A 23,491-nucleotide genomic window follows, 5' to 3' on the forward strand; every position below is an offset into this window, starting at 1 on the left:
TTTCTGATCTGCAGCTCAGTCCATGGCCTGAATACATCAACCAGAGGCTGGAAATATACAATAAACTGAAAGCCGAGCACGATTCCCTCCTGGCAGCAAAAGCCGCGAAAGAAAGCAAACCGATCAAGGTGACCCTGCCGGATGGGAAACAGGTGGATGCAGAGTCTTGGAAGACCACTCCATACCAAGTAGCTGCTGGGATTAGGTGAGGAGGAGACATCGGATGGGACACATAGTGGACTGAGGCTTTGTTTAATAGGCTTTTTTATTTTATTTATTTTTTGCGTTTCAAAATTAGTATGCATTTTTTTTATGACCTTATTTCCCCCTAACAAGCAGAATAATAAACTTTCATGTGTGGTTGGGGTATTTTACAAATCTCTATTGTGTGTTTTACGTTTTTTTTTGCCCTACATTTGACATATAAATGCTGGGAAGGGGTTACTGACGTATACGTTAAACAGAGGGAGTGACAGATCCTTAAAGGAAATGTCGCAAATTAAACCTTTTTTTTTTTTTTTCTCTATTTTTAAGTAAGTTACTTCTATTATATTTTGAAAGGGGGTTTTTTTTGGTGTATTTTTTATTTTTTTATTTTTTTTCAGATGGTGGAAAGTATTAAAAATTAAATAATAATTTGACATGTTTTCCTATGTTGGCCACCAGAGGGAGCACTTCCCAGAATTACAGCAAAGTGAATAAGGCAAAGCAACCTGACTCACAGCTGCTGTAAATGTGGGAGGGAATCTCACCCCCCCCCCTCCTACAAGTCAGGAAAAGGTGTCTTTAAATTGCTAAGCAGTGTCCGGCTGCCATTTTGGGAGTGATTGTACTAATGGCAGCTGGCAGAAGCTATAGGACACACCAAAAGGCTAAGGGTATATTCACACGCTTACTAAACAAAGGGAAAATCGCTCCTGATTTTTAGACATTTTTTAATCAAACTGGCGTATTTTACGGCCGTTTTTGGAGCTGTTTTTCTAGTCTATGAAAAACGGCTCCAAAAAAACATCCCAAGAAGTGACAAGTACTTCTTTTTGGCGGGGTGTCTTTTTACGTGCCGTTTTTGGAAAACTGCCGCGTAAAAAACACACCGTTGGTACAGATCGCCGTATTTCCCATTGAAACCAATGGGCAGATGTTTGTAGGCGTTCTTCTTCCGATTTTTCAGCTGTTTTTCTGGACTTTTACGGCCCGAAAAATGGCTGAAAACACTGCGTGTGAACATACCCTTAGAATGATGAAAGTGAAGTGAATGACTTTTCAGTTGACCGGTTCACATGGTGTGTATTTGACGTGTTTTTTACGTGCCAAAAACCGCATGATTACGCTTTTTATTTACATCATTAGTAAAGTGCGCTGTTAGTACATACAACGCGCTTTTTTACACACGCGTTTTTAAAAACGCATTGTGTAAATAAAGAAATGTTGAGTCGATTCCTTTCCACACACACACTCCGCTCTACTACACACAAACACTCAGCGCTGCTACACACGGGCGGCATCCGTCATCCATAGGCCATAATGTTATGAGTTTAACATATAAGTAATGAAAAGGGTCATAAGAGTTCATGACCTATACGTTCAACAGATAACCGTCTTTGTGTGACGTATGTCACTGTTAAGGATCTGTCACTCCCTCTATCATTTACAGCGACATCTCGTGAGATTACTCTTGCTCTGCTCTAAGTACCACAGAAACGTTAAGGAAGTGCAGGGATTGTGAATAGACATCTTGTCCTATCTGGTCTTTCCCTCCGCTAAGTAATGTGGCTTGTTTTCTGAAAGTTGCCCGGATCATAGTCAAGGTGAATATTTTCTGTCTCTTGCAGTCAAGGGTTAGCGGATAATACAGTTATTGCAAAGGTAAATAACGTGGTTTGGGATCTTGATCGCCCTCTGGAGGAAGACTGTTCGGTGGCGCTGCTGAAGTTTGATGATGAAGAAGCTCAAGCTGTAAGTTCTCAGATTGCTTATATGCAAATATTCATCTATAAGTAGATTCAGTGCAGCTTCCAGTTCTGGGGCTGTGCAGGCGACCTATATAAACTGAACTCTTCTGAACTGCACTTTATCGTATAGCGCAATAATTTCCTGCTCCTTTTAGCCACACCCCTTTTTCTAGACACATTTGGTAGGTGTAAAAATTTGGCGCTCACCATGCAATTTTTTTTTTGGGTGCAATTTGCTTATTAAGTCTTCCCCGATGTTTGTCTGGTCTGTTGTATTCACATTTCGGACCCCTGCAGATGGAGAGCCGAGGCAGGTTTATCCTGGTGCGTAAATTGTCAGGTAAAATGATTAGTGACTTTTCTTCTCTCCTTAACAGGTATACTGGCACTCCAGCGCGCACATTATGGGTGAAGCCATGGAGCGGGTGTATGGTGGATGCTTGTGCTATGGTCCTCCCATAGAAAGTGGCTTTTATTATGACATGTTCCTTGAAGATGGGTGAGTCTTAATACTGATTCTGAGGACAGAAGATGGGTGCATGATGTTCCATTAAAAAAACCTAAGCACTTGCACACACATCCTTGTAAGGCCAGAATCACACACGCAGTTTTTCGTGCGGCTTTTGGCTCCCGTTTTTTTTTAACCCCCAAACACGAGGGGATGCAAAAAGGCTATCTATTAGTCCTTTCTTTATACTTTTCCTTCCTTTTTGGATCCACTTCTGACTTTGGCCCAACAAAAACTGCATGTGTGATCCTGGCCCTACCCGACTCACCAGGCTTCCCCTTGAAATGCTATGTAATGGTTCATTCAGACGAGCGTGATTCTCGTCCATGGACTGTGCATTGAAACCACGCACAGCACATGGCCCCGTTGATTTCGATGGGGCTATACACGCATACGTGAGTTTTCACACATCGAGTGTCTGTTGCGTGAAACTCACTGCATGTCCTGTGTTTTTCACGCACTTAGTCGCCCATCTAGAGAATTCCTTCATATGAATCTCACTCACTCACTCATATATCCTACTCCACATTCCTCTCATATGGGGTCCAAGAAACGGAGATATAGGGAGCTGTTTGCAGGTCTGTCTGACACGAAAGAAATTACGGCACTTGTGACTTTCCTTCCTGAACAAAATAGCCGCTCCGATGGTGTGAACGATCTTTACCACATCAATTTTTATTTTCTGGCCGTGTTACCGGCAGACACCGCGGCAGCTAAAGCAGTTCTTCAGTGCAAGGATTCTGCAAACAACCCGCATATAACTCCATATTCTGCACCTATGTAAGTGTGACACGGGTGTAGTATATCATGGTTGACCTCAGTCACGTGCGCAAACATTTTAGGCAGTTGTGAAAATCCTGCAAAGGAAGAATTCTCTCAGAAATAAATGTTAACAGTTTTATTTTATCATTTAACAAAATACAAAGTGAATGAAGAGAAGAGAAATCTAAATCAAATCTATGATTGGTTTGACCCCCCCCCCCCCCTTTGCCTTCAAAACAGCATCAATTCTTGAACAAAGTCATGGATTTTGTAGGATTATAGTCGGGTCTATGATTAACCAAGTATACCAAACAGGTGGTGGTGATCATCGTTTTGATATGTAGGTTGAAACTGTCATGCACTATAACATAAATAGCTGTGTAGAACACTTTAAAACTGGGTGAGGAACAGCCAAACTCTTCTGCAAAGGTGAGGTTGTGGAAGACCGTTTCATGTCTCAGGTCCACCATGACCAGACTGAGCACAGCATCCGGAAATAAGGCAGTTCTACTGCATCAGCAAGTTCCCTACCAGGCAAACATTTCAAAGCAGACTAGGGTTTCAAGATGTGCTGTTCAAGCTCTATTGATGAAGCACAAAGAAACGGGCAACGTTGAGGACCATAGACCCCTCATGCTTGCTTTCCTTCAAAATCAGAAGATATCCAGCAGTACCAGTGGGACCCATGTACACCCACCTACAGTACCATTCGGAGAAGTCTGGCCAGAAGTAGTCTCCGTACCTTCGACGTGGAAACATGGCCAAGTGACTCCACTATGCACAGAGATATAGGAACTCGGGTGCAGAAAAAATGGTCAAGCTTTTTAAATATTTGGCTGTAACAGAAGGAAAATTGTTTGCCGAAGGACTGGAGAGCGGTACGTTAATGCGTGTTTGCAGGCAACAGTGAAGCATGGTGGAGGTTTCTTGCAAGTTTGCTCCCAGCAAATTGATTTGGGGATTTGGTCCGGATTAATGAGGTCCTCAATGCTGAGAAATACAGGCAGATACTTATCCATCATGCAATACCATCAGGAAGGCATCTGACTACAAAATTATTCTGCAGCACGACAACGACCCCAAACATCCAGCCAATGTCATTAAGAACTATCTTCAGCGTAAAGAAGTAAAAGCAGCCCTGGAAGTGATGATGTGGCCCCCACAGAGACCTGATCTCAACATCGAGTCTGTCCGGGATTACATGAAGAGACAGAAGGATTTGAAGACGCATACAGTACATCCACAGAAGATCTGTGCTTGGTTCTCCAAGATGTTTGGAACAACCTCCCTCCCAAGTTACTTCAAAACCGGTGTGCAAGTGTACCTAGGAGAATTGATGCTGTTTTGAAGGCAAATATTGATTTGATTTATCTTCTGTTCGTTCATTTGCAGTTTGTTAATTGATAAAAAAAAAAACACGTAGCACTTCTCTTTTTTTTAAAGCTTTCTTACTTTGCAGCATTTTTCTGCAACTGCCTAAAACTTTTTTTTTTACAGTAAATTAGGGGGCAACATTATGTTGGTAATTTGTAGAAATATAATACTTGTTTTTTCTCCTTTATGTCCCAGGGGGGTGTCTAGCAATGACTTTACCGGCTTGGAAAACTTGTGTAAAAAGATAATGAAGGAGAAACAACAATTTGAGAGACTTGAAGTGTCTAAAGAGACTCTGCTTGAAATGTTTAAGGTACTTGAGAACACAAATGGTGGTTGATAATGTAGCCTGTAGTCCACACCTGTAGTCATGTATGGCTTTAGAATGTTTGTCCGCTCTTACAATATAAAGCAGAACATTGCGGTGCACACCTAGTAACATCTAGCTCTCTTTGCAACCTCCCTTTTGTTTCTCCTGGGTGTTGTCCTCCTCCTCTGCAGCCTTCCCCTTGTCACTCCTGGGTGTCCTCCTCTGCAGCCTACCCCATGTTCCTCCTGGGTGTCCTCCTCCTCTGCAGCCTTCCCCATGTTCCTCCTGGGTGTCCTCCTCTGCAGCCCTCCCCTCAGTTCAACAACTCTTATTAGTTTATTAGCCTTTTACATGCACATGATTTACACACAGTCCAACCCATTCATATGTAAATTTTCCATCAGTGAGAACCCCCCCCCTGGGGTTCAGCCTACAGGTAGTCCGCCCTGAGACAGGCACTATCAGGTGTTAGTGATGCAGGATTAACCCTTTAGTGACCGCCAATACGCCTTTTCACGGCGGCCACTAACGGGCTTTTATTGTGATGTATAAGCCTTTTTACGGCGCTGCATCAGAATAAATAAACAGATCAGGGAGCCGTTAAATCTTGCTGCTCTCAGCTACCAGATGTAGCTGGGGGCGTCCCTGCTCAAACAGGTGGGATCGATATAAGTATCGATCTCGCCCGTTTAACCCCGCAGATGCGGTGCTCAATAGCGAGCGCCACATCTGAGTAGTTTTGGAGAGAGGGAGGGAGCACCCTCTCATCCCACTGGCGCCCGGCGATAAGATCGCAGAGTGTCTGTCTCCGATGGCAGCCGGGGGCCTAATAAAGGCCCCCAGGTCTGCCTGGAGTGAATGCCTGCTAGATCATGCCGGAGGCATGACCTAGCAGATGCCTGTCCCTTTTAAACGAACAGGCAGTAATACACTCATCATCATTCGGAACTTTACCTCTCTTTTGTTTTCAACCGGCGCCGGAGGCATGACCTAGCAGATGCCTGTCCGTTTTAAACGAACAGGCAGTAATACACTCATCATCATCATTCGGAACTTTACCTCTCTTTTGTTTTCTACCGGCGCTTGATTTCTCCTTTTACAAGGAGCTATGCAAGGGGACGAGCGAACGTTACTACGAACACTCGTCCGCATACACTTCTGTGAATGTGCTGCCGACAACGATAATACTTTCGGCTGCATTAAGGATACAATCAGCCGATGAACGAGCGTTTACATGATCGCTGCTCTGTTTCTACAGGGCAATTATCGGGAACGCTTCGTTTGGCCGGTGTAAAAGGGTGTTTAGTCAGAGCCTTGTAACGATAGACGCCCCCCTGGTCATTTAAGGTGTCCTTCGAGAGATTAATGTATCCTCATAAACATGGACGGTTATAGATGGCAGCAGCAGGAGAATAGTGTGCAGGTCTTGTGGGGGGCAGTGACCTGTGCTAATGAGCAATCGAGCAGCACACAGTAAAGGGCCTTTTTAGATGAGCCAAGGAATTGTAACAATCCGTTACGTAGCGAACGATCGTTATTTAATTGCATCTATTATCTTTGAAATAGCCGTTATTGCGATCAGTGTTTAGGTCGCTTGTCTGGCATCCAACCAATTACTGCATTTGGTGAGACTATCGATACCTGTTTAAACTTGCACATTTAGTGACCACGAACAATCCTATTTCTCATTCAAAACGATGTGATCGTCGATATACAAAGGATATATTGTTAATCCTTCGATCGCTTGCAGTGTTTACACATGGCTGATCACTATTTTAATCAATCAAAAGATTTGGATGAAAATCGACTCGTCTAAAAGGCCCTTAATACATTTCCTAATATAAGCCTATTAGGAGGGCAAATGTAAAATAGCGCCACTTTTAACCTTTTCACTGCAGGGACAATTTTCACACTAGCAGCACACACAACCTGATTTCTTATAAGCGAAAACAAAATCTTTTTAGAACGCCTTGCACTTTATACTCTTGTGCGCCTTCATGCAATTTTGCATCCAATCATAACTTTGTGTAATAATTCCATAAAAATTCAGCTTTGTGGCTTAAGTTCTGCTCCAAGCAGATCCTGAAACACAATTCCTCTAAGAACTAAGAATACAAGATATGCAGAGTTCATACTCCAATCATGCCTATTTCTACACCCCCCCCCCCCCGACTTAAAACAAGTGCTGCTCCCCGAATATTGCACATTTAGCTTTAATGTGATGCCAAGATCTAAGCTCTTCTTCTTATATTCTGCAAGCGTTTAAGTCCTGATGTATGTAAGGCTTCGTTCACATCTGCGCTAGTGCTCATTTCCGTCGGAACGGAGCCCTGTTGGACCTAAACGGAAACCATTAGTTCTCAATGGTGACGGATCCGGTGCCAATGGCTTCCGTTTGTCCTCGTTGTGCAAGGGCTCCGTCGTTTTTACAGAATGAATAGCGTAGTCAACTACGGTATTGATTCAGTCAAAACGATGGAACCCTAGCACAACGAGGACAAACGGAAGCCATTGGCATCGGATCCGTCACCATTGAAATCAATGGAAATGGAAACCAATGGTTTCCGTCTGTGTCTCAGGGCTCCGAGACACAGATGATGTGAATGAAGCCTTACATACATCCTTGGAAGTTTATAGGGATTTTCCAGGATTTTGATACTGATGAACTATCCTTTGGCTAGGCCATCTATATCAGATTGGTGGGTTCCGACTCCCATCTCATTGGCGGAATTAAAAGGGTTTTGTGAGCGCTGCAGCCTCTTCTGCGCTTACCATGAACCGCCCCATACATTCGATAATGCTGCGTTTGGTATTGCAAGCTAATCCCATTCACTTGAATAAGGATGGTGAGCAAAGAGCTGTAGTACCAGGCACAGCCACTATCGAATGTACAGCGATATGCCTGGAAAGCAATAGAGGCTGCAGCGCTCACCGGAGCACCACATCCCCTTCAATCAGCCGATTGATGGGGTATTGGGAGTTGGACTCCCACCGATCTGATATTGATTTTACCTATTTTTTTGTATAGGTCATCAATGTCAAAGATCTGGAAAACCCCTTTAAATTACTGGCCCAGATATTCTGTTTCCATGTTCCAGTTTTAGATATTTTGTAGTTTTTTATTCATAATGTTCTTTTTCTTTTTAGTACAACAAGTTTAAATGCAGGATATTAAATGAAAAAGTGGATACTCCAACCACCACCGTGTACAGGTAAAATGACTACAGAAGGTTGAGCGTACAATTTCTTGTCTTTCGATGTTTGATACATTTTTTTTTTTTTTTGTGTGTGTTCGGCTTTGGGTGACCTACCAATGAATGTTCCTACTGAAGAACAACAAGCACAAATCTTGAAAACCGTGAGGAATTCATACAGAATATTGTATAACTTTGTTATGCAAAAAATACATTGTAATTTGTGGACACGGGACTACCCCTTTAAGGGGGGTCTCTGCTTTGGACAATCCCTATTTATTAGAAGGGTCACTTGACAATAAGCTGATCAGAGTTTCCCACTACTAGGACTCTCAGCAATCTGCTGTAATCGAGGAGGGAACCTGGCAGCAAGTGTTCGATTTCCCTGCAGTGCCACCTCTGGAGAGATGAAGCATTACACCGTTATCATAGAAATCATTGAGCTGTCTGTGTAATGCACGGGCGTGCCGGGTCTCCCAGAAAGCGTCTCTTGTGTAGCTCCGCTCCTGCTAATAGATGAGGGTCTGAAGGAGGGAACTGCCTCTTTAAAACTCAGAATTTTCTAATAGGGTATTTGTAATTGGGACTTCTAAATTGAACAACCCTTTTTAATCATGGTTTAAAGAAACTTGAAAAGCTCTACCCATGATAAATTGACGTTGCAGATCACCTTTTGGATCGCTACTAAAACTGTTCTCAGCCAAATTCCCCCATTTAACATGCCGCTATGGCTTGCCTGCCTGACTGGACACTAAATGAATGACCGCTTGTACAGCCACCCGTGGGTTTGGAGGGATCTTCTACTGACGGATGCAGCATTTATATTGCCTGTTTTTCAGTAATAATCTTTGGGTGATGTGTTTGTTTTTAGATGTGGCCCCTTAATTGATCTTTGCAGAGGACCCCATGTCAGGCATACTGGCAAGATTAAAGCTATCAAAATTCACAAGGTAATGTCCGTGTCTGTTTTTATATATTGTACACTCACCATATGGGAGTAGAATTCAAAGAAAAGTGGTTTAAAAGTTATTAAACTAAACATGTCAGAAGAGCTGACGGCTCCTCTATACTGCACCGCACAGGAGAGCTGACGGCTCCTCTATACTGCACCGCACAGGAGAGCTGACGGCTCCTCTATACTGCACCACACAGGAGAGCTGACGGCTCCTCTATACTGCACCACACAGGAGAGCTGACGGCTCCTCTATACTGCACCACACAGGAGAGCTGACGGCTCCTCTATACTGCACCACACAGGAGAGCTGACGGCTCCTCTATACTGCACCACACAGGAGAGCTGACGGCTCCTCTATACTGCACCACACAGGAGAGCTGACGGCTCCTCTATACTGCACCACACAGGAGAGCTGACGGCTCCTCTATACTGCACCACACAGGAGAGCTGACGGCTCCTCTATACTGCACCACACAGGAGAGCTGACGGCTCCTCTATACTGCACCACACAGGAGAGCTGACGGCTCCTCTATACTGCACCACACAGGAGAGCTGACGGCTCCTCTATACTGCACCACACAGGAGAGCTGACGGCTCCTCTATACTGCACCACACAGGAGAGCTGACGGCTCCTCTATACTGCACCACACAGGAGAGCTGACGGCTCCTCTATACTGCACCACACAGGAGAGCTGACGGCTCCTCTATACTGCACCACACAGGAGAGCTGACGGCTCCTCTATACTGCACCACACAGGAGAGCTGACGGCTCCTCTATACTGCACCACACAGGAGAGCTGACGGCTCCTCTATACTGCACCACACAGGAGAGCTGACGGCTCCTCTATACTGCACCACACAGGAGAGCTGACGGCTCCTCTATACTGCACCACACAGGAGAGCTGACGGCTCCTCTATACTGCACCACACAGGAGAGCTGACGGCTCCTCTATACTGCACCACACAGGAGAGCTGACGGCTCCTCTATACTGCACCACACAGGAGAGCTGACGGCTCCTCTATACTGCACCACACAGGAGAGCTGACGGCTCCTCTATACTGCACCACACAGGAGAGCTGACGGCTCCTCTATACTGCACCACACAGGAGAGCTGACGGCTCCTCTATACTGCACCACACAGGAGAGCTGACGGCTCCTCTATACTGCACCACACAGGAGAGCTGACGGCTCCTCTATACTGCACCACACAGGAGAGCTGACGGCTCCTCTATACTGCACCACACAGGAGAGCTGACGGCTCCTCTATACTGCACCACACAGGAGAGCTGACGGCTCCTCTATACTGCACCACACAGGAGAGCTGACGGCTCCTCTATACTGCACCACACAGGAGAGCTGACGGCTCCTCTATACTGCACCACACAGGAGAGCTGACGGCTCCTCTATACTGCACCACACAGGAGAGCTGACGGCTCCTCTATACTGCACCACACAGGAGAGCTGACGGCTCCTCTATACTGCACCACACAGGAGAGCTGACGGCTCCTCTATACTGCACCACACAGGAGAGCTGACGGCTCCTCTATACTGCACCACACAGGAGAGCTGACGGCTCCTCTATACTGCACCACACAGGAGAGCTGACGGCTCCTCTATACTGCACCACACAGGAGAGCTGACGGCTCCTCTATACTGCACCACACAGGAGAGCTGACGGCTCCTCTATACTGCACCACACAGGAGAGCTGACGGCTCCTCTATACTGCACCACACAGGAGAGCTGACGGCTCCTCTATACTGCACCACACAGGAGAGCTGACGGCTCCTCTATACTGCACCACACAGGAGAGCCGACGGCTCCTCTATACTGCACCACACAGGAGAGCCGACGGCTCCTCTATACTGCACCACACAGGAGAGCCGACGGCTCCTCTATACTGCACCACACAGGAGAGCCGACGGCTCCTCTATACTGCACCACACAGGAGAGCCGACGGCTCCTCTATACTGCACCACACAGGAGAGCCGACGGCTCCTCTATACTGCACCACACAGGAGAGCCGACGGCTCCTCTATACTGCACCACACAGGAGAGCCGACGGCTCCTCTATACTGCACCACACAGGAGAGCCGACGGCTCCTCTATACTGCACCACACAGGAGAGCCGACGGCTCCTCTATACTGCACCACACAGGAGAGCCGACGGCTCCTCTATACTGCACCACACAGGAGAGCCGACGGCTCCTCTATACTGCACCACACAGGAGAGCCGACGGCTCCTCTATACTGCACCACACAGGAGAGCCGACGGCTCCTCTATACTGCACCACACAGGAGAGCCGACGGCTCCTCTATACTGCACCACACAGGAGAGCCGACGGCTCCTCTATACTGCACCACACAGGAGAGCCGACGGCTCCTCTATACTGCACCACACAGGAGAGCCGACGGCTCCTCTATACTGCACCACACAGGAGAGCCGACGGCTCCTCTATACTGCACCACACAGGAGAGCCGACGGCTCCTCTATACTGCACCACACAGGAGAGCCGACGGCTCCTCTATACTGCACCACACAGGAGAGCCGACGGCTCCTCTATACTGCACCACACAGGAGAGCCGACGGCTCCTCTATACTGCACCACACAGGAGAGCCGACGGCTCCTCTATACTGCACCACACAGGAGAGCCGACGGCTCCTCTATACTGCACCACACAGGAGAGCCGACGGCTCCTCTATACTGCACCACACAGGAGAGCCGACGGCTCCTCTATACTGCACCACACAGGAGAGCCGACGGCTCCTCTATACTGCACCACACAGGAGAGCCGACGGCTCCTCTATACTGCACCACACAGGAGAGCCGACGGCTCCTCTACACTCTATTGGTCATGCAGCTCTGATATGTATAGATGATCTTAAACTTCACAGCTGCTGATTCGCCGCTTTGTATTTTGCAGAACTCCTCCACTTACTGGGAAGGGAAAGCTGATATGGAAACCCTACAAAGAATATATGGAATTTCTTTTCCTGATCCAAAAATGCTGAAAGAATGGGAGAAATTCCAAGAGGAAGCCAAGAATCGAGATCACAGGAAGATTGGAAGGGTGAGCTCCAAGACATATCTTACAATTTATTACCTGGTGTTTAACCTTCAACCGCCTAAGACTCAACGTTAGGTGGTGTCTACCCGACCGGTTTTTCTATACCATAAATGTCTTGATTGATGGGTGGTCTGACTGCTGGGACCCACACTAATCCTGCTAACGGGAACCCTGTGGTTACACCCTACTATAGTAAATGGGAGATACGGAAATATCCGTTCTTGGAATCATTAGGGGTCTCAGTTTGCTGTTTTCTTTTTATTCCATAAAATAATTTTTAAGGAAAAAAATGTTTACCTACAGGCACATATTGGGCCATGCCTAAGGCAGGACCTAGATAGCACTTAATGATGGCTGCCCCAGGGGCCTTTGTTACCCATTGGCACTCATCAATTGCATTGCGGGCAGACTCTCTTTGTTTACAACTATTGTCTGCCCCTGACGCTATTGACCGTAGCATCTAAGGGGTTAAATGGCCTCTCAGATCCCAGTCATTCCTGCACGATGGTACGGGCACAAGTTTTTGTATCTGTCCCATTAATGTGTCTGCTTTACCATAGGACCAAGAACTGTTCTTCTTCCATGAACTGAGTCCCGGGAGCTGCTTTTTCCTGCCCAAAGGATCATACGTCTATAACCAGCTGATCAACTTCATCAGGGTAAGGACCAGAAGGATTTCGTGACTTTTTGTGGACTGTCATTCATGCGTATGCAATAGCTCGGCTCACTTTTAAGAAGCACAAAACCTACCGTCCAAAGCTGCGAGAAGTGCAGGGTTATATAAAGAGCTGATACCAGTCACACATGTATGTAAATATCCTCAGCACTGTTGATATGGTCAAGGGGGCGCAGGGAATTTCTGGACTTCCTGTCCATCATCCCATAGAAGAACCACTACAATCAGTCTTTCCTTGGCTTGAAGTAGCTGATAACAGGGAACAATACATTGTCTTCAGATGCGCTGCAAAGAGCGAGAAGACAGACCTATGGCCCCGTTCACACGACCGTAAAAATCATCCGTAATTGCGGACCGTGATTATGGGCACCACTGTGTGCATGGGGCCTTAGGCAGGCCATTTTAGAGAGCTGTCGTTCAAATGCTCATTCGGCCGACAGCCTTGCCTTCCGACTCTCCTATACAAGTGCATGTGTTCTCAGGGAGAATGCTTCCGAAAAATAACGAACAAAAACATGCCCGACCCTTCTGTCCCCCCGACATCTGCCGTCTGGGGGGAGTCGGGATGCCGTCATACACATTTGATGGTCCGGTTTTGCTGAAATCGGCGGGCTCAGCCCACATACATCGTGTGTCCTCAGTCCTGTAAAGATGCTGAAATTGCAATTCATTCACAAATGCAAAGTTTCTGCTCTCCACAAAATTTCCATACTTTTCGGACTGTAAGACAGACCCAAGTTTGACGGGTAGAAGACCAGAACGTATGTTCGTGTGTGGTGGGGAAACGCATGTGACACACAGGGAGGGGGGTTATTGTTGACATGGGGCAGGGTGCATTAGAGGGGTAGAAGTTGTGGATTTGGTTGTATTGGAGGGCAGTTCTCAGGACTTGTGGTCAAAGATGTAAAATCCAACCAAACAAAAGGTCTTTTGTGCACCCTGTACTATCCCATGTGTCTTCATGCTGATCACCAGTGACGTACGGCTTCTACCGGGCATATTCTGGAGCATAAAGCGTTCATATTACGCTCCGCAATAAACTTGAGTTTCGCCTTCCCGTTGATTTCAATGATACGCTGTGTAGTTTATATATGGCGTATTTTTCTGCTGCTGAATTGTAGTCCGAGCTTTCTCATTCTTAGAAACCCCTATAATATTGCAGGTGACACGACCACATCGTTGTCGGTGACTTTACCACTACTTTGATCCATGTCTTGTGTTTTGGTCTCTTGCAGGAGGAGTACAGGAAGAGGGGGTTCCAGGAGGTGGTGACCCCCAATGTTTACAACAGCAAACTGTGGCAGACGTCCGGTCACTGGCAGCACTACAGTGAGAACATGTTCTCTTTTGAAGTGGAGAAGGAGATCTTTGCGTTGAAGCCTATGAACTGCCCAGGACACTGGTACGAGACCCGACACGGTCATTAATTCACATGTACAGCACACGTATGATCGATGGTTAGACTGCGTGGGCTTCAAAAAAACTACCTGCCCTGTCTGATCTGAAATATTCAGAACTGTTGCGACTTCTATGTGACCCCAGAAAGGGCTCATTTGGTCTTAGTTGGTCCCACAGAGAGGATCTATTTCCATGTGTGAGCTTTTACTGGGCAGTTTAGTGGGCACAACCCCAACTCCTCTTGTATTGATACTCTAAAGGTGGCACATGAACATACACGCTCCCAATTCACTGGTTACTTGGCCTCGTTGTGTGGACATGTCTGCATTACGTTATGTGCCAATGGTGCCCTATACAATATGGTGGATCTTCCATGTCACACGCCATTAATAGACCTGATTGGAAAACCCCTTTAACCAAGTTATGTAAAAAATTAGCCACGGTAGGAGGGTTGCAAAAAAACAAAAACAAAAAAAAAACATTGTTCAACTCACGGATCGCAATCTTTGCGCCGGCCGCTCCATTCCGGCCGTGTTTTGAAATAGCTGCAGCGATGACATGCCCGTCTACCCACGTGATCGCTGCAGCCAGTCACTGGTCTCAGCGCCCCTGTGCCGTATACCCTCTGAGACCAGCGACTGGCTGCAGCGATCACGTGGCTAGACGGGCATGTCATCGCTGCAGCTATTTCAAAACACGGCCGGAATGGAGCGGCCGGCGCAAAGATTGCGATCCGTGAGTTGAACAATGTTTTTTTTTTGTTTTTGCAACCCTCCTACCGTGGCTAATTTTTTAAATAACTTGGTTAAAGGGGTTTTCCAATCAGGTCTATTAATGGCGTGTGACATGGAAGATCCACCATATTGTATAGGTGTCAGACACTTTCTCTCCTCGATCGCTTTATCGTCCTGTTTCTAGGCAGTATATGCATTGTGGCTTATTGTAGAGTTGTAACTGGAAATCTTTGGTTCAGTTTGATGTTTGACCACCGGCCGCGCTCCTGGAGGGAACTGCCTCTGAGGATGGCGGATTTTGGAGTCCTTCACCGTAATGAGTTGTCTGGCGCACTCACAGGGCTGACACGAGTCAGGCGCTTCCAACAGGATGATGCCCACATATTCTGTGCCATGGAACAGGTACGTGTGTTGACCAATTGTTTATACGGAGGGGGGGTGGTGATTGCTCTGGGTTGTCCGGTTTCCTTTCTGCACTTCAAAATGCTGGATTAAAGGGGTTGTCCGAGATTAGTATCGGTGCCGGCCACAGGTCCCCCATAGTATCGGTGCCGGCCACCCATAGTATCGGTGCCGGCCACAGGTCCCCCATAGTATCGGTGTCGGCCACAGGTCCCCCATAGTATCGGTGTCGGCCACAGGTCCCCCATAGTATCGGTACCGGCCACAGGTCCCCCATAGTATCGGTGCCGGCCACAGGTCCCCCATAGTATCGGTGCCGGCCACAGGTCCCCCCATAGTATCGGTGCCGGCCACAGGTCCCCCCATAGTATCGGTGCCGGCCACAGGTCCCCCATAGTATCGGTGCCGGCCACAGGTCCCCCATAGTATCGGTGCCGGCCACAGGTCCCCCATAGTATCGGTGCCGGCCACAGGTCCCCCATAGTATCGGTGCCGGCCACAGGTCCCCCATAGTATCGGTGCCGGCCACAGGTCCCCCCATAGTATCGGTGCCGGCCACAGGTCCCCCCATAGTATCGGTGCCGGCCACAGGTCCCCCCATAGTATCGGTGCCGGCCACAGGTCCCCCATAGTATCGGTGCCGGCCACAGGTCCCCCATAGTATCGGTGCCGGCCACAGGTCCCCCATAGTATCGGTGCCGGCCACAGGTCCCCCATAGTATCGGTGCCGGCCACAGGTCCCCCATAGTATCGGTGCCGGCCACTGGTCCCCCATAGTATCGGTGCCGGCCACTGGTCCCCCATAGTATCGGTGCCGGCCACTGGTCCCCCATAGTATCGGTGCCGGCCACTGGTCCCCCATAGTATCGGTGCCGGCCACTGGTCCCCCATAGTATCGGTGCCGGCCACTGGTCCCCCATAGTATCGGTGCCGGCCACAGGTCCCTCACACAACTATCACCAATTCTCGCTGTCGTCATAATGAAAAAACCTTTGGGTTTGGAAGCCCTGGTGGTCAGTGGTGGTAGGACGTCTGGTGGTTTTATCAATATTGAGATAAAATCTGAAGATTTCTGACCATTTACTAGGACGTTCTCATCCATAGAGGAGGAAATCACCGCCAAGATTATTATTCAGCGCTGATTTTATCATTGCAGATTGAAGAGGAGATAAAGGGCTGCCTGCACTTCCTGCGTTCCGTCTACGACGTCTTTGGTTTTACCTTCAAACTCAACCTTTCCACGCGTCCGGAGAAGTTTCTTGGTGACATTGAAGTTTGGGATCAGGCTGAGAAGGTGAAGAAATGGGGTGTACTCCGTAATACAGGGCGAAGCTGCTGCAGGACTAGCATAGCTTCTGTGAGACCTGCCTGTGTGTTGGGAAGTAAGGCTGCCTGTATACATGCAGGTTTATGGTACGACTGGCCAATTATACACATCTATGGAAGCTATATGTAGCAGCGCCCCCTATTGATGGTTGTTAGTATGTTCCAATGTATTTCCATTTTGTCTTGTACAGATTTTTCTGATCTGAAGTTTAACCCTTCATGTATAAATCTTCTTGCAGCAACTTGAAAACAGTCTCCATGAATTTGGAGAGAAGTGGGTGTTAAATCCAGGCGATGGAGCATTCTACGGACCCAAGGTTGGTGTATTTACATCCAAAAAATAGATTAGTTTGGTTCTCAGTAGCTATACAGGAAGCCTCACTGAAAACTGAACGGGTGCTAAAGGATGCATTCTAAATGACCTGCAGGGGTGCACAAGAGGAGGGGGGTCCTAGTAACTGGAAACCTCCCTCTGAGCCCTTTAGTAGTGAAGTTGAATGTCTGTCACCACTAGGGTGAGCTTACTTAAATATATTGGGATCTATATACATCCCTATGCAGTGAGCTCCCCCTAGTGGAGGTGGCAGGCAGACAGAATTGTATCATCTTACTCTATAGATGAATTTGGAGCCCTGTATCAGAAAAATAGAGCTCTGACACCTACACAGAATTTTGGGCTTTAGATTTAAAATTAAATCATAGGTATACTTTCCTGCCATAGTCCCTTCACCTTCCTTATCTCCTAGGAATCTACCAATTCCTGGGCATTCCGTATAATAGGGGCGTGGGAGGGTAACTTTGGCATCAGCACTTTGGGCATCAATGTGTTTGGATGCCACCCCCCTTTAAAAACCCTATTGCACATATATACTATTTGAATTCTATATGGGCTTTCAAGCATTTCCGAGAGGACACTTCACTCTCGCTACAAATTCTTCTCGTTCGCCTCGTGCTTGCTGCAGGGGATGGCCTGAAAGAAACCATGGCTCCAGTATGAGCAGGATACAGCAAGGGCTCCAATTTTTGTTGTATTATGTTCTGTGCAATTTTTTTTCTGAAATAGATAATCCTCATGTCGAGATTTACAGCATGTACGATGGACTGGTGCAGTTCCTTGAAATACCAGCAGGGGCCGCACTATGTCTGTAAAACCAGTGAACTTGACAAATCTTACCTAGTTCTAGGCGTCGGCTCAAACGTTAAAGATCCATCAAAAACACAACGTAAAACAGACGCTGGGATTTTGACAGTGTAATGCAGTAATATAGAAATCGGGTATAAGGGGGTATGTGCGAAGTATGCCCTCCCTTGGATATGCGTCCAGTCTATTCCAGGGATCTGCTGGATGAACCTTTCCTGCAGATCCCTATTAAGATATATAGATTCTCCTGATGTAAATGAACGGTGACCAGACCTGGGTTGAACAAGTTGCACTTTAACAAATTTAGTTTTGGCACAAAGTGGGTGGGGCTTAGCGGAAGGGACCGGGTCACCAGATTTGACAAAGTGAAAATCCACCACAAAGATTGATGTTACGTGATTAGTATATACTAACCATGTCGAATTGGTGGCAAAAATGACTGGGACCCCCACTGATGTCTAGATGGAAGGGGCCATGGGGTAAAATCCCAATGGCGAAGGGAAGCTCGGTGGTTAGCACTGTTGTCTGGGTGCAAATCCGACCAAGGACGACAACCTGCAGACCGGAGTTCTTGAGCCTGTACCTCACCAGCTGCCATGAAACTACAACCCCCAGCATGCCATTATGACCGTATAAATCTACACATTTGTAATCCATTAACCAATATCCTCTTCTATTGTTTTCCAGATTGATATAGAGATTAAAGATGCCATCGGCCGTTACCACCAGTGTGCCACAATACAGCTGGACTTCCAGCTGCCCACTAGGTTCAACCTCACTTACGTCAGGTCAGTAGCTTGGTGCGGAAGGGTCACCGAGAAGTGTGTGGCATTCTCATCATGTGGCCTCCTGCGCTTTATTCCTGCAGCCCGGATGGGGACGACAAGAAGAGGCCGGTTATTATTCACCGCGCGATACTGGGATCCGTGGAACGGATGATCGCTATTTTGACTGAGAACTATGGAGGCAAATGGTAATTTTTGCTGCGTTCGCTAAACACGGGAGCAGAATGGTATATTTTAACAGATGGATCTCACGCATTTGTCAACTACGTTAAGCTCCTGGTGCGTACGCTTAACGTATCCATAGGGCCTCATTCATAGTTTCATTTTGGCGTACCGTACGGTGGGTCGATATGTCGGCATACCTTTTTTTTTTTTTAATGTATTGAATAAAGTAGTAGACTACGTTATGTTATACATAGAAATACAATAAAGTATACCCCGCGGTTTACTTTTTTTTTTTGCAATGGGTGCCTATTGGGGGAATCTTTCCTACGTATACCTCAACAAAAGACTAGTAAGGGGAACAGACTTGGGGTAGGCCTTTAATGTATGATCGCTGGGGGTCCAACCATGAACTGCAGAAAGAAGGGGGCTGCGATGATGGCTGGAACGCCACAGACCAGAAGGAAGTCCAGCGGAAACACAACTTTTCATAACCGCACTACCCGCTGGATTGTCCATGCTGCTCGGAGTTTCTCTTGTGTATATTGTACTCCCTTTCGGTCCGGCGTCCCGCCCGCTTCTAATCAGACACCATGTTGAACTTTCGATTTCATCCTGCTTTCTCTTCCTCTGTGCTGTGCGATCAGTCCCATGATGCCTCAGTACAGAATCGCATGAGCAGATAGAGGCAGCACCATATCAGCCTGCTGGGGGGGGACTGTGTGATTTAAACTTCCCTTCGTATACTTCTATGCCAGATGGGAATAACCCTTTAAGTTTTGGCCGGAGTTTCCCTTTAATTGTAATCCAGGCACAGCGTGTGTACGTATGGGTGGGACTCTGTCTGGTACGGTAAGCGGAGCTGATGTGCAGTACAGGGCACAGCCACACTCCATGAAAAGACCGCTGATCATGGGGTCCCGGCGGCTGATCACACACTGATTGGCTATGCTAAGGATAGGCCATCAATAGAAAATCCTGGATGTCTGATGCATATTAGGTCGTCTCCAGGAGGAAGAAAGCTGTGTCTCTAGTGCCACCTACTGGTAGCTACCCTGTAAGTCAATGTCTAACTCTTGAAACCTGACTAGAGATGTCTGCCAAACCAGAGACCCCATCTGAAGTTTTCCTCCCGTTCTATATAACCCACTGAAGAGGAGGCCGAAGGGGCCAGAAGAAATGAGCCTAACACACAAATATCTTGGGAGTCCAAGATGTACAGAACGGTGTCCCATGACTGATATTGATAGGTCTGATCCAAGCACAGAGATATGGCTCTAATATAATCTGAGGCAGACTGGTTGCTAGGGACGTGCTGCCTGACCACACCGTTTAGTCCAGCTTGTCAGGCAGTGTATCCATTTTAACCAGACTGTCCTAAAGTTGGGTTGACATGGCAGAGCATTCCCCTTCTCAGCCTGTGGTGTTGTTCAGGGGAACCTCCTGAATGTTTGTGCATCTAGTGGGGGATGTGATGTTGATTTCTGGATATTGCGGCGTCACATCCAGTTCTATATTTTGTTGAGTATTCATTCTATCAGCATATGACTGGAAGGTCATACTCACCAGCACTTCAGGTAACTCTGCCCCTGACATCCATCCTGCCCTGCTGATTTCTTGTATCTTCTTCCCTCAGGCCTCTCTGGATTTCTCCGCAGCAGGTGATGGTGGTTCCCGTGGGACCAACATGTGACGACTACGCCCAAAAGGTCAGTGCAAGCAATGACTGGAATTTCAGAATGTCATTTTTTTTTCCCATTTCCCAGGGCTGATGGTGTCTAGATAGTTTGAATGCCTTTTTCTTCTATATGTGACGTTCTGTGATGCACGGGAAGTGCTATTCGTCCCCAGGCTAACTAAGGCTCTATTCACATGACTGGGTCCAAGCGTCGGCCAATAAAAACTGCTTTGGTCAATTTCTCGTCCGTTTTGCATCCGTTCCGGGCCGTGTTTTCGTTTAGAACGGCAAATTTTGACCCGTTTTTTCCCTGACCCTTTTAAAAACGTATTAATTTAATTTGTAAATTTTCTGCCACACTCTGCCCTCTGTAGATAGATGAAACCCCCTCCTACCTTCCTGTAGGGGACCGCTCCAGGAGAAGTCCCTGACGTCACTGTTCATATATGGACAGTGAAGTCAGGGACGTCTCCTCCTGGAGCGGAATCCCCGGCCACAGTGGTAGAAGATGTGGCCGGGGATTAGGGATTCCGCTCCTACAGGAACAACAAAATAACCTCCTCCTCACGTGCACTTCGCACTGTGACGAGGAGAAGAGAGCGAGCGGCAGAAAGCTCGGCCGTCACTCGGATCACATCCAAGTGGCAGCTGTGCTTTACCGGGCCCCATAGACTTCTATGGGAGCAGTGCGGCCTGGAGGACGGCCCAGAACAGTGCATGTCCCATTTTTTGACAGCCCGGTTCATTACATGGAGGGAGCAGACCGAATTAAAATATTACATGGAGGGAATCGATGGAATTAGAAGATCGGCACCGGATCATGACGGGAATGGGTGTGATTGGCAGGTTGGGCATCTGGTCCTTATGTAGAAGGAATGGATATGTAATGATCTGGTGCCCAACCTCCAAATCCAATCTCGTTCCAACATGTAATGAATCGGCACTTGACCTGCCAATCAAATCTATTCCATCTATACAAATGATCCAGTTCTGACCTACCAATCACACTATTCCCCTCATGTAATGATCTGGTGCCTGACGTTCCAATCATGAGGGGAATAGTGTGATTGGCATTCAGTCCCCTTCTCCCCTCTTCACATATCACGTAATTATGTTGGCTTGATGCAACATTTTGCATATATTAGAACTTCATATCTAGGATTAGGTGGTATTGTGGGGGTTCTGGATTGTTTGCCACTTATCAGGGTGGCTACCCCCTTAGATTTCTTGTAGCGTGTTGTTGCTATTTTAAATGTGGTGTTATTACTTCAAATAAAACCGTATATTTGTAATATACATAGTTATCTCCTGATATTTTTTTTCACCATATATACATACCCGATTGTGTGTTGTGTTTTTTGATTGTGCTTTTCAGGGTATGTGGCGAAATTTATGCGTTGCCCGCTGGTGATTTAAATAAGTCTGTACATTGCAGGTGAAGGAGCAGTTCCACCGCGCCGGCTTTATGGCGGATGTAGATCTCGATCAGGGGTCTACACTCAATAAGAAGATCCGGAACGCACAGCTCGCCCAGTACAATTTTATTCTCGGTAAGCGTATCGGACCTCGTTCTCTTCATAGGTGTCCATCGTATTTACACTGAAGGCTGCACCATTACTTGCCACATATCCCTGACATACACGTACACTATTAGTAACGTGGCAGCGGTGAAGGATTTTATTACATGATCTCAAATTGCCCTCCATCTGTTCCACCTTCCCATTAAAGTGTTTGCATGAATGCACTAATCCTGACCAGAGATCAGCAACATGGTGAATCTGGACCGGAGACCTGTAAGGTGGGACTGTGGTAGAATATGTCAATAAAGACGATACCAAGGAGGGAAGCATTTTGAATGTGTGCTGATCCTCTGGTGGGTCACACATCACATGAGTAATCCTTCTAGTAGGGACTTCTTAAAGGGGCAGCTCACATTTTTGGGTACTTAGTTAGAGCCCGGCTTCACTCATAGCCTGTCAAATACACCAATACCAAAAAATAAAGTAGCATCTTATAGACGGCAGTCTCCTTTGTATTAGAGAAAAACACTAAAGCGGCTCTAAAATGTAAGGAACCCATCCCGTGTATCTCTGCTTCTGGGACCCATGTAAGTTTGACATGGAGAGGAGTATATTTGGGTTCACTGCAGTCCTACCTGAATTTCCAGGTTTTCAGTGTAGTTTGGCTTTTAGGGTTGCCCCTTCTGTACTACCCCTATCCATATGTCCTATTAGGGCATATGTACCTCAGAGTGGGTCCCTTTTATTAACGCTCCCGTTGGCCGACTTGTTTTACGGGGTGGCCATTTATCTGCCTGGATTTGTGGCCGCTGGGGAGATGAGAAGCTGATCCAATCTCTCCTCCGCTGTTAGCCTGGGGTTTTGAGAGCATTTTATGTAGAGGTGAAGATGGGTCATAGACTGTAATGCAAGACTAAGATCAGGGCCGGCTCCAGTTTTATGTGGGCCCTTGGGAGACACAGATTTAGTAGACCCCTTTGCAGGGGAATGCACTGTGGCAGAAAACGTCACTTTGTGCCCCCATATAGAAGTTGGGCCCCCAGTTTGTACCCCCATAAATGTAGTGCCCTCTGTAGATGGTGCCACACAGCCCCCTCCACCCTAGTAGTGACACACAGCCCCCCCCCTCCCTGTAGCGTAGCTCCTTTGGGATTCCCTCTAAGAGTGAAATCCCCAGCCAGAGCATTGCCACCGCTCTGGCTGGGGATTCCACTTGAGGAGAAGCCCCTGACGTCACTGTCCATATATGGACAGTGTTGTCAGGGGCAACTCCAGAGCCATCAACCTGGCAGAGCACTACTAGCACTCTGCCTGGGACTCCTGCTCTGCTCCTGACATCACTGTCCATATATGGATAGTGATTCCCGGGCAGAGCGCTAGTAAAGGCTCTGCTCCGGTACACAGACTCTGGGAAAGCCCCTGACATCACTGTCCATATACGGCTAGTGATGTCCGGGGCAACCCCAGAGCCAAAGTCCCGGGCAGAGCGCTACTAGCTCTACTCCTGACAACACTGTTCATATATGGACAGTGATGACGGCAGCGT

General features: G+C 47.3%; 1 protein-coding gene across 2 annotated transcripts in view; it reads left to right on the plus strand.

Annotated features, from left to right (window-relative positions):
* TARS1 (threonyl-tRNA synthetase 1) overlaps positions 1 to 23,491 on the plus strand; it is a 62,793-nt gene that overhangs the window by 35,061 nt on the left and 4,241 nt on the right. For both annotated transcript variants that reach the window (XM_075841715.1, XM_075841705.1), the window contains exons 3-18: positions 15 to 205; positions 1,833 to 1,956; positions 2,330 to 2,451; positions 4,792 to 4,909; positions 8,054 to 8,118; positions 8,972 to 9,050; positions 11,980 to 12,126; positions 12,684 to 12,782; positions 14,035 to 14,201; positions 15,171 to 15,333; positions 16,490 to 16,627; positions 16,899 to 16,976; positions 18,488 to 18,588; positions 18,669 to 18,773; positions 20,384 to 20,456; positions 21,861 to 21,975. In XM_075841715.1, coding sequence (XP_075697830.1) covers positions 15 to 205; positions 1,833 to 1,956; positions 2,330 to 2,451; positions 4,792 to 4,909; positions 8,054 to 8,118; positions 8,972 to 9,050; positions 11,980 to 12,126; positions 12,684 to 12,782; positions 14,035 to 14,201; positions 15,171 to 15,333; positions 16,490 to 16,627; positions 16,899 to 16,976; positions 18,488 to 18,588; positions 18,669 to 18,773; positions 20,384 to 20,456; positions 21,861 to 21,975 — 1,885 coding nt within the window. The remainder of the gene's footprint in view (positions 1 to 14; positions 206 to 1,832; positions 1,957 to 2,329; positions 2,452 to 4,791; positions 4,910 to 8,053; positions 8,119 to 8,971; positions 9,051 to 11,979; positions 12,127 to 12,683; positions 12,783 to 14,034; positions 14,202 to 15,170; positions 15,334 to 16,489; positions 16,628 to 16,898; positions 16,977 to 18,487; positions 18,589 to 18,668; positions 18,774 to 20,383; positions 20,457 to 21,860; positions 21,976 to 23,491) is intronic.

This window comes from Rhinoderma darwinii, chromosome 1, assembly GCF_050947455.1.
Source record: "Rhinoderma darwinii isolate aRhiDar2 chromosome 1, aRhiDar2.hap1, whole genome shotgun sequence".
NCBI lineage: Eukaryota > Metazoa > Chordata > Amphibia > Anura > Rhinodermatidae > Rhinoderma > Rhinoderma darwinii.